At 41.1% G+C, this 12,065-nt stretch overlaps 1 protein-coding gene across 1 annotated transcript; it reads left to right on the top strand.

The window, feature by feature from the left end:
• Nucleotides 1-978: 978 nt before the first annotated feature.
• dnajc25 (DnaJ (Hsp40) homolog, subfamily C, member 25) lies at nt 979-11,566 on the top strand. Its single transcript, XM_080755853.1, has 6 exons — nt 979-1,375; nt 4,057-4,209; nt 7,154-7,324; nt 7,762-7,961; nt 9,224-9,323; nt 10,146-11,566. Exons 1-6 carry the CDS (start codon nt 1,052-1,054, stop codon nt 10,266-10,268), a joined length of 1,071 nt encoding a protein of 356 aa, XP_080611979.1. The 5' UTR covers nt 979-1,051; the 3' UTR covers nt 10,269-11,566.
• The last annotated feature ends 499 nt before the right edge of the window (nt 11,567-12,065 follow it).

Raw genomic sequence — 12,065 nt, 5'->3', positions numbered from 1 at the left:
TGCACCTTAATATATTCTCTAAGCATTGTGCACTCTTCTGTAACAATTTCAGTCTGTGGAGTCAGTGAACACACCAACTCCTCCGTGTTCATTTAACACTGAGTCTGAGAATGTATAATTTAATGTACCGGTAATTCATATTTCCTAAATTAATATAGGCTCTATCTATCAAGTCTGACATTTTACCATTGAGCTAATAGAGCCTGCTTGCTTCCTCAGGGGATAAATTGAGTATTGACCATCAGTTCAAAATTCATGTCTGATCCTGAGAGACGTGACTTTTACACGATCTAAATGTCTTAATAGATGAGCAGGGAGACATAATACAACCAACCCAATTGTATAAGTTAAATTGTATTAACATATACTCTACCATAGCCTACAGATTAGTCCAAATTATACATTACAGTATACATACATACATACATACATACAGTACTAATACATACAGTAATTTCATGAAATCAAAGAAAAATCAAAGAAATTCCATGAATTAGAAAACACATGTTTAAGAAGTACTGAAAATAGCCGATCTACGAGCTCACAATGGGTGCGAATTAAGCAACACTGGGAGCTTGTAGATCTGCTATTTTCGATAGTTTAATTTATTTTTTGAGTCTTGAGCTAAAAAGTTTGGGAACCATGCGTATATAGTCCCCTATATATGCATGGCCCAGGCCATAATAAGTTCAATAAAAACAGATAATGTAACCGTTACATTATCTTATCTGCATGATAATGTAATAGTCCAAACCATTACATTATCCTGCATTGCTGGGGAGCTCAGGAGCTGTGGACCTGTACTGTCTGTATGTAGTCTGGGTTTATTTTATATTCTGACAGTCTGACTGATCAGCTGATCGATGTGCCTTAATTAGGACCTGGAAATTGGTTGTCACGGCAACCAACGGCCCAATGACAGGCCGTGGCCGTTGCTCCGCGCTATGGGATCCAGTCAGTCGGAGTAAATAACCCACAAGTGCTTGAAGTGCCAGGCAGCATCCAGTCAGCACTAAAACTCGATGAGGCAAACATTGTGCGACCAGAAAGAATGGCTGCGCCCACGAAGCATGGGCGATGTTTCAGTCAATGGCCGTCGCGGTGGTGTTTAGCGTTAATAATAACGATGGTCCCTGCGGTGGGCGCGCTGATGGAGGGCCTGTACTGCGGCACGCAGAGCTGCTACGACGTGCTGGGGGTGGACAGGGACGCGGCCAAGGCGGACATAGCGCGCTCCTACCGGCAGCTGGCCAGGAGGTACCACCCTGACCGGTGGAGGGCTGGGCAGGCAGGAGACCCGGGGCTGGCCGGAGAGACCCAGGAGAGCGCTCACACACACTTCCTGCTGGTCGCCACTGCCTACGAGACCCTGAAGGTACAGCCGGACACAGGATCGCATCGCATACATTGTTTTTGCATCCGATGAGTAGGCTACATATGGAAGGACGCCAATGGAAACAAGCCACATGGCTTTCTTGGGGTTTATATCCTCTTAATAGCAGACCTTGTATTGAACTGCCTTCAATATCTTGCACTGTCATGCACTGTCTTTCCTGTGCTTTTTTCCCCTACAAACTGTCAAAAAAGTGTCCAGTCAATCGATCAAGCAATCAATCTAACACATGTATAGATATGAACTCAGGAATTTGCTGGTTTAATGGTCTCCTGCCAGTAAATCTACAAGCTGGCGTTGTGAGCTTGTAGATCTGCTATTACTTACTTCTGCTTCTGCTATACTTAGCCCCACAAGTCAGAACCCAATGGTACTGAAGTTTCTGACATTTTTGAGACCCAGTCTCAGACTTCATGCCCCGGTCAGCAATCTTTCAGTCTCTGAGATCAATATACATTACTAGACATTCCCCCACAGAAAGGGATTGAACTGTGTATATATACCACTGCCACATGTCTAAAACAAGTGGTGGCTACTGGATATATTATTTATGTCCAGAGTACTAGATCATTTTCTTGGCTTTCCTATACAAGTGGCTGGTTTTAAATGTGATAATGATTTGGTAGGTTGGGTCAGGGTGAGTCTAGCCTCGGAAACCTATTTAGGGTGAGTCTAACCCTGAGACTCAGACTTTTGACAGTTAATGGCAAGTCATAATTAGAAGGCATTTTCTTTTTAAAAAAGGGAAGGGAAATACAAATGACATTGTGGACTGGATTTTAACATGAGCAAAAAACAATGTGCTACAAAGTAACAGGTAAACATCAAACCTAGCATCTGTCTCTAAATAACGTGTGGGGCCAATCTAACGTAATCCATAGTCCCTAACGTAAAGCGTCTAAAATAACGTAGCATACTACATGTGAACAACTAACAAAAATATAAAGACACATTAATATTGACCAAATGCTTCAATATTGTGAAGATAATATTTTGTGATCATATATTTAATATATTCTTGAAAGTGGTTAAAACCAGCAATAGTCTGACAATACTTCTTATGCCATGATGTTACAAATGTATTACCATGATCAGTCTATGAGGAGCAGCACTAGGCAAATATTAACCCATTAAAACTGGGAACGTTTCTGTGTCACTTTCGATTTTAACCACTGTAACCGGCTCTACAACTAGGAACGTCCTTTTTAGACAAAATATGCTTCCAACAACTCAATTCTGCATTAATTAAGCGATTAGACCACAGTAAAACGCAAATCAGAACCCACAAAAGTGTTTTAAATGCAGATCTTTTATGCTTTTTGGGGGGAGCGGCAGACATTTAGGATGTCAGACAGGCATCCCTTTAATTAATAATAATGCTAATTACCGTAGTAATATCCAGAGATATAGATATACACGATGCACATAAAAAGGATGAAAATAATAAAACATTTCAAAAGTTTCAAAAAAGGAAGCAATATTTGAATGTCATGTTCCTTAGAGTTAACCTGACGCTGCCAGATGAGGGCGGTATTGCGGAAACATATTCCCCAACACAACACTCATCTGGGATCTCTGACGGAGTTGAGCCCTGAGTCAGATCTGCTTCGTACCGAACCAATCAGCGTGAGCTAAAGGCGGGATGCAGATGTGACGGTATATAGACACGTCGATATGATTGGTTGTGTTTGCACAACCAATGGACGCTCCCATCCAATCATCTACCATGTATCTTGAAAAAAAGGAACAGCCCCGTCATCGAATTTGCTTCCGCGATCCCAGATCCAAATAAGCTGTGAAACAAATTTGTGTAGCAAGCTTTTTGGATCTGGCAGCGTCAGGTTACCTTAGAGTCGCTGGAGGGCTAAACTGTTGCTGGAAGCTTGGGGACAAGTCAACATGATGGCAAACAGATCTACTTCACAAATAGTTTAGGGCTAGCATAGGAAACTACAGTAATATAGTGGTTCTCATTCTCAACTGCAATGTGAGTCTGGGAAAAATGGCCAGCACATGTAACAACCTTAATATACTGTACTTTAATACAGCAGTACACTACTGTTCAATATACTTTTTTCAATTAATAAATGTTTTCCTCCCTAAAAATAGCAGATCTACAAGCTCAGGCGATGCAACCCATTGTGAGCTTGTAGATTAGCTATTTTTGAATGGCTGGAGCATAAAGTAGGGCTGAAGTCTTTGGATCTTTGGATGCTGTATACTTTAGTTGGGTATCCCGTGGATCCCCGGACTTTTGAGAATCACTTGTATATACATAAAACGACTGTTAATATTTTTGCTGTTTTTGCTTTTACTGCTATTATGATGTGTATGTAATGTATGCATTCTGCAACGAGCTGTGTGGATTAAAGTTCTCAGTTGCCATGATTTCAGTCATTTGAATTCCATAGAAGCCAGCATGTCTTCTTGACTCTTCTATGGAAGCGTGTCACGATGCGACACGTTGTGAGCTTGTAGATCGGTTATTTTTTAATTTGAACTTGTAAAATGGGACATTCTTTATAATGAGAACTACTTTCTACTTTTTGGTACTTTAGGTACATTTTGATACCAATACTTTAGTACTTTTACTCAAGTACATTTTGATTACCAGACTTCTATATTGCAATATTGATACTTTTACTTTAAACCACTTGTTGTAGGATGAGGAGACTCGCAAGGAGTACGACTACATGCTGGAGCACCCTGAGGAGTACTACAGTAACTACTACACCTACTACCGCAGACGCCTGGCCCCCAAAGTAGACATCAGGATTGTCATACTGGTCACTGTCTGCGCTATTTCCATTTTCCAGGTAATTGTTAATTGTTGTTATTTCAGTTACTAATTAGAGTACCGAAGTCCTGACATCAGTCACTCGTTCGTCCCCTGGGCCGTGGAGGGTTTTCCTCTCTATGGAGAATAACATTGGGTCATCTTAAAATCATTTCACATAAAGCAAAAATAAACAAACTGTCTCTGCGATATTGTCAGGGAGGTGGCTCTGTTTCGTTTACGATAGTCAGTCACTCAAATTTGATAGTCTGTTTCTGCCGTAAATGTAACTAATTTGACGGCAGTAACATTAGCGGGATATTTTTTTTTTTTTTTGGAACATGTATTCTCAAAAAGATAAGTCTATGGAAAGTTTGAATTGGGGGGGGTGCGAACCAGGTATGATGCGAACCAGGTATGGTGCGTAAATTACGTCAGACTTCGGTGCCCTCTACAGACTAGAACAGGGGTGCCCAACCATTCGACCGTTAGGATTGCCAGTAGACCGCGAGATGATTTCGGGAAAAAGAAAAAAAAAGTGAGCTGGAAAGTTGAGCCCTCCATAATGCACTGCTACTGAAAAAAGCAGATCTACAACCTCTCTACAAGTGCATTATGCATTGCATCAGTCAGGTTATTTCCTTGTACATCTGTTCTGCACGTGAATAAATTAAACATAAAATTAAACGATTGGTCGAAAACAGCGGAGGTGGTGTTTTCAGCTCGCTGAACGTGAATAAATTATAATTGGAAGCTGCCAATAGTCAATGAACCGTCAATCAAGTCAACAGGTGGAGTTACGCCCATCATGCTGGCGAATGTGTTGATGCATTAAAACTGGTGTAGAAAAAAAGTGATTTGAGACAAGCGACAATAATGGCACAACAACCGAAACGACCCAAAACATATCATTTTCACAAAGAGTGGCAGGAGGAGTTTTTCTTTATTTAGTTCAAAGATAAATCGATCTGTCTGCTCTGCAATGCGACGGTGGCCCTCCCCAAAAGGGGCAATTTGGAGAGGCATTATTCTTCAATGAACCAAAAGAAGATTGACCCAGCCCAAGCCTTCCCAAAAAAATCAGCCCTACGAAAGACAAAGGTACAGGAATTGAAGGACCGTTTAGCGGGGCAACAGGCAACTTTTACGAGGCCGACAACCAAGGCAAAGGCGGCTACAATAGCGTCATATCGTGTTAGCCACGTTCTCGCAAAAAAAAAAAAAAATCAAGACGGGGAATTAGTAAAAGAGCTGCTGCTGATTCACTGTTTGATGACTTCAAAAACAAGCAGGATATTATGAATGCCGTCAAAGACCTTCAGCTGTCACGTAATACTGTGACCCGGCGCTGTGAGGAAATGTCAGGAGATGTCCAGGAGCAACTAAAAAAGGACATTGACAATTATGAGTGTTATTCCCTGCAGTTCGATGAATCCACTGACATGGTAGATGTGGCACAGCTATGTATCTTCATTAGAATGGCCTTTGAAAACATGAGCGCAAAAGAAGAGCTTCTCACCATGTTGCCACTTAAGGGCCACACTAGAGGCGAAGATATCTTTCAGGCGTTCATGGAATTCATTCAGCAGAGCAAACTGGCCCTGCATAAACTCATCTCCATTACAACCGATGGGGCACCTGTAAGTCTGCTTTCTCTCACATGAAGTTCATCAAATCAAAGTACAGAACCACAATGACAGATGACCACCTTGTGGCCTGCCTGAGGCTTGCAACCAGCGCCTAAAACCCAGACTTTGAGAAACTAGCCTCCTCTTCCCAGTGCCAGCGTTCCCACTACGGTAGACTGACATTATTAAAGTAACTAAAAACAAAAGAAAATGTAAAAAAAAAAAAGAAGAAAAGAAAAGGAGACTTTGAACATCAGTGACTGTTGACTTTTGATTGATGGAAAAAAATGTAATATTACAATTTGCAGAATGGGTACAATGCAAGAAAAGTACAGGTCAATACAAAGTGCTGAGAGCCCAAAAAAAACACTCGAATTAATGTGTTGTCAGTGTGTATGGCAGAGTTCAATAAATGTGGAGTCCCAAATGAGAAGTTGCAATGTTTTCATTCTTGTAATTCCGACCTTACAATGACTATTAATATTTTCTGTTGGTCATGTGCATATTGAATGATTATTACAGTACATTTTGGGCTGGTAGCCCTCGGCTAGGTGGCAAAAAAGGTTGGGCACCCCTGGACTAGAAGAATGACAAATAGAATGTATGCACAACAGAGCAATAAAAGATAAGGGGGGGTAAAACAAAATCTGTCAGTTAAGCTGACATGGACTTTGATATACCGTACTGTATGTACAGTACTCCACTATGTATGAACTCCACTAGTTCCCAAACATTTTAGCTCAAGGCCCAAAAGAGAAATTGGACAGTTGTCCGAGACCCAAACGAGTGAAAATAGCAGATCTACAAGCTCACATGTTGCGCCGCATTGTGAGCTTGAAGATCTGCTATTGTCACTATTACTTATGCATTCGTTTTCTAATTTATGGAATTTCTTAGATTTTTAACATTTATTTATTCATGAAATTCCTTTGAAAGAAATATTGATTTTTTTTTAATTCATGAAACAATTTTCATGTTTTCTTTTAATGTTTTGAAATAATAAAAACAAGGATTTACTCATGACCCATAAAAATTGGTCAGTGACCCACATATGGGTCCTCCTGACCCACTGTTTGAGAAACAGTGCAGTGCAGTGTACTTGCATTGTAAATAACCTACACTGGCTGGGTCCATTTTCATTATTTTATGAAGCAACTACATTTTTCAGTACATTTCTGTGATTATCGTGGCCCAAACTGACTAATTTTTAAGTGGCTTTTCGCAAGCGACATTTGGTGAAGTAAAATTCTTTAATCTTGGAATCGGTGCAGGTTGTTTTTTCTTTACCATGAACATCTGGAGAATAACACCTGAAGCCACAACCATTCTTTAATTGACCATCTATTTTTCCCACAGTACTACAGCTGGCACAGTAGCTACAATGAGGCAATTAACTGCCTGGTAACTGTGCCGAAGTACCGAATCCAGGCAACGGAGATCGCTAAGCAGCAGGGCCTCCTCTCCCGCACGAAAGAGAAAGGCAAAAACCGACGGTCCAAAGAGGAGATCAGAGAACAGGAGGAGGAGGTACAAACATGGCTTTCTAAAGCGGCTAGTCCCAGTCCTTGAGTCTGATTTCCGTTTTGTAGACGGTGATAAACGGACTACGCTATGGTATAATCTACTCCTTTTAGATCAGCTTATAATGACTACGGCCCTCACTACACCCCTCAGCCCTTACAAAATACTGACCTCTGGTGGCTTATTGCTTTAATATACACTGTGAAATGATCTCAGAAAGTGTACAAATGGGACCAAATGCACCTTTTATGGTTCCATTTGTACACTCAGTGGAGTCAAAAACAGTGTACATTACTAAAATGTAACATTTCTGAAACTCTAAGACTAAGAAATTGGGCATTTTTTCTTTTAATTAAAAAAACAAAGTGTGGAGTTGTGAGCATGCCGGTGTTTTGACATCCTATTTATTTCATCCTCTGTTTCTCTACGACTTTGATTGAAAGGTGCTCCGCAACATCATAAAGACCAAGATCGACATCAAAGGCGGCTACCAGAAGCCCAACATCTCGGACATCTTGCTGTGTAAGATCGTCCTGTTCCCGTACTTCCTGACCACCTACATAGTGTGGTACGTGTCATGGATCTACCGCTTCACCGTCTGCCGTGAGGAGTATGGAGAAGAAGAGAAGTTATACATCATCAGGTGGGCTTTTTATGGCAGGACATTTAGGCCATGTGTTCCTCCCAAACCTTTTCATTTCAAGGACTTACCCCCAGTTTGGTATGCATTGGACCCCCATTACACTTGAGAGTGTACTTCGGTCATGTGGTTAAAACAACAATAAATGGTAAAAAAAAAAGGGTGCATTTATATAACACTTTTATCCAAAACACTTTACATAGATTGTGCATTACATTCACACACAGGAGGAGGAAACCCAGCAAGGAACCAACCTGCACATCGTAGTCTCGCATGGCCAGACTGTTGCCTCTCGCAATTTTCAAATGCTTCCGTCATACAGCACGGAAGCTCTGATCATGAGCAAGCGATACAGTGGAAGTGAAACTTCCGTTTCATGTTTACAGTCGTGCAATTTTATCCTAATATAAATTTAATTAATCTAAGCACATATAGCTTGTTGCTAAATTAAAATGAAATGTAAAGATATTTTAAAATATATTTTCGTGGCCTGGGCCGTGGCTCAGCGGTCCAGGCACCTTGGCTGGTAATTCAGTCTGGCAGTGTGCCGCGGGTTCGACTCCTTTACTGCATGTCTTCCCCCCATCTCTCTCCCCATTTCCTGTCAGCCTACTGTCTGTCCCTCCATAAAAAATATAAATTAAAAAAGGCGAAAGCCACAAAAAAAAGAAATAAATAAAAATAATTCTAAATTATTGGTGCCTGTTGGGCACTGGCCTACTTGGAACAATGCAAGTTGGAAATTAATGCCCCACGCAGATATTATGTCTGTGTCCCTTTTATGCCCATATATAGAGTTATTTGTCAGGCATGCCCAAATATGGAGTCTATGCAGATGTCGGAACAGGCCAGCTCCATATATGGACCCTGGGCAGACCCCTGTCCAGAGACCGGTCAGAGGCCTTTTTGGGCTGGTTCTGGAGAACCGTGGGTCCGACCGACTCGACACCTGGCACTGCACTCCGTGGTGGTGTGGAACGCGTGTGTCAATTTTTAAGTCGTTGGGTCGAACGGTACTCGAGTTACGTGGATTATACACAGACAGACAGAGACTTGGTGCATTTATAGATAGATAGTACCGTGCTTCAGGAGCTATACAATAATTATAATACAAATAAACATTCTAGCCGTGTTGGTGTTAGTTGTTTTGTATCCTTTCACACCATTTCACACATTGCACATTAGGACTTAGCCTCACAAAAGTTTCAGTCGTGAGATTTGATTTGGCTTTAATCCATGTATTCTTCTGCTCTGTGTTTGTTCAGGAAGAATATGAAGATGTCCCAGGCACAGTTTGACAGCCTGGACGACCAGCTCCGAGAAACCTTCCTGGAAAAACATCTCTGGATCAGAGAGAACTATGAGGTCAGTTCATATCTGGAAATACAAGTTGCATAGTAGATATCTAGCTATATATCTCGTGTTGTGTTTATAGCAGACTCCTCACTCAAATGTGCACTTGCAGTTTGTTTTACCTGCCATAGTGTCAACTCCTTACACCTGTGTCGGATCGGTGGTTAGATTGGCATATTCGCCGATAGCGATATGACCCGATATGATAAATAAGGGCCGATACCGATACAGTATCGAGACATCTCTACCCAAAATAGCAGATATACAAGCTCAGAACCCAGAATAGGTATGGTTCAAGTTAGGGATGCACCGCAAGGGAAATTCGTTGCCGAAACCGAATATAGGAAACAGTTGGCCAAAACTTAACTTAAATAATAATCACGATTATGGGTCCATAAAACATTTATTCAGCTCTTTTGAATGCATTAAAGGAGGATACCAACATATTGTTTAATGTCAATGCCAGCTAGCAAGCCTAGCATCGTTGGTGTAGTGTAGCCCCATGTCCATATGGAACTTTTCTATAGCACACAACCATGGTTTTATCCACGCTTCCAACCGATAGTAAATGTAAATGTCCCATCCACGGGGCAAGTGGCTTCTTGATTCCTTTGGGTGAATGGTGGTGTGTTGTTGTCAACTTGTCTGACTGACGGCACTGCTAGTCTCATGCTGCTCCTCGCTGTACACGATATGTGCATTTTCAGTGTAAACACTCCTAGTCCCGAAACCATCCCGAATGAAATAAATGTCCCAAATAGATATTTTACAATCCCCGGGACATCGGAAAAATGTTAATCTCGAGCCCTGGGTGTCTTATTGAATGTGCTACAGGTATACAGAGAGGAACAGGCAGAGGAAATGAAGATGAAGATGGCAACAGACCCCAGGATGAAGAGGTATCGCCGCTGGATGAAGAACGAGGGTCCAGGGCGAATTACCTTCGCGGACGACTGACGGAGCTGCGCTGATGTCCACACATGCACAGACACATACTGTACACACATGCTTTATGCACGCAACTGCCCCAGTGCCAACATACACAGGTGTGTATGTGTACAGAAACTAAAAATGCCTTTTTATATGGCAAAATATATTTTCTCAGTGATTATTGGACATTGACGAGGAAGCAGGAGATGTTGAAACTGACTGAGCAACACGCTTGGATACGTTTTATTTTGCTTTTTCTTAAAGCTTTTTATGTAGAAAAATGCTGTTTGGGTTCATCTTTATTGGAGATTCCGAATTTCCTGCAGTTTTCACCTTCCCAGTTGCTTCGCCTGTTAATGTTTCTGGTAGAAGCCACATTTGACTTCATCTCTTGTTCTGGGTGGAAAACTAGCTCTTGCCACCAGAGGCACACCTGGAGACCGTGCACCAGAGACCAATGCCATGTCCACCACCAGAGACCACAAGTGTCCTTGAGCAAGACACTTGAACCATTCACATACTCAACGTCTTGTGAGTTGCGCTTGGTAAGACTTATACAGCTACATGCCGAAAATGTAAATGTTCAAAATGAAGTAAAATAATGTTGAGACTGAGAGTGAGAAGAAAATAAGTACAATGGTCCTATTTATGCTTTTCTGTTGTGCAAACTAGTATTTGTCAGACAGGAGATGCAATGCAGAATATATACAACTATCTAGATGTCATACAGTATGTACTGCATATTCAGATGCTCTTCAAAGATTTTGATGTACTGATTGAGTTTACTTGAAATGTTGTGGCAAAACGGCTAGTCTGGTTTTAGACGCTGTTTTCACCAAGGCGTTTTTGAATCAGTTTAAACTCTGACCAGATAACACCAGATGTAAGTGTGTGCATTTAGATGAGTAGTTTAGAATGGTGACTTGCATTTTCAGCTTGGAAAAATGCTTTGGTATGGTGGACAGGTGTTATCCAGTTTTTATCAATTTGAGCAAACTTTGAAGTTGTAATGTTGAACATTAGTAGTGTTTACATGTAGTCAAAGGTAGAAATGTTCCCCAACTTTCTTTCCTTTTATTGGAAGCATTCTGGGACATTCTGCTGATTTGACCTGTGTTGCTGAGGCCTTTGGAATTAGGAGCAGGACCTGGCAGCTTTTCATCCAGAAAGATTCCAGGAGTAAACATTCTGGGGAACTGGGAAAGTGGATGTAATGCAAAATATGTGCTTGGAGACACTTATTGAGATTTATTTTCACCAACTACTTCTTTTTCTGCTAAATTATTATTACTTTAATGACTACATTTTAAAGTTTTATTGTTGTTGGAACTTTGCCCCCCCCCCCCCCACACACACACACACACACACACACACACACACACACACTTTTGATTGAATTTGAATAATTGTTTAGTACTTTTTTCTTGTCAATATTAAAAGAAGCATTGCTGACAAAACATAAGGAAGCACACTTGATTCAGATATTCTATGACCTACATTGTGGCATAGCCATTTCTGTTCCACTTCCTCGAATACGAAAAAAAAAAAAGCAGATTTACAAGATCATCTTCATCACCACACATTGAGCTTGTAAATTGGCTATTTTCGGTGTGTGAGACAGTCGTCTGACAAGTACAAATCAAGATAGTCTTATGACTGATGACGGTCAAATCTAACATCTGTGGCACCACTTGAATCACAAAAAGACAACTCACAAGGAACGTTTATTTTTCTATTTTATGGACAATGTTTGTCTTGTGGAGCAAGTCAAACCTTTTTACTTGCATAACATTTGGGGGTGCTTACATGCATGGATTAAAGTTC

Source organism: Protomyctophum bolini, assembly GCF_963924005.1.
Source record: "Protomyctophum bolini genome assembly, chromosome: 22".
NCBI classification, from domain to species: domain Eukaryota; kingdom Metazoa; phylum Chordata; class Actinopteri; order Myctophiformes; family Myctophidae; genus Protomyctophum; species Protomyctophum bolini.
The sequence above is the reverse complement of the archived record's forward strand: the minus strand, read 5'-3'. Positions and strand labels throughout refer to the sequence as shown.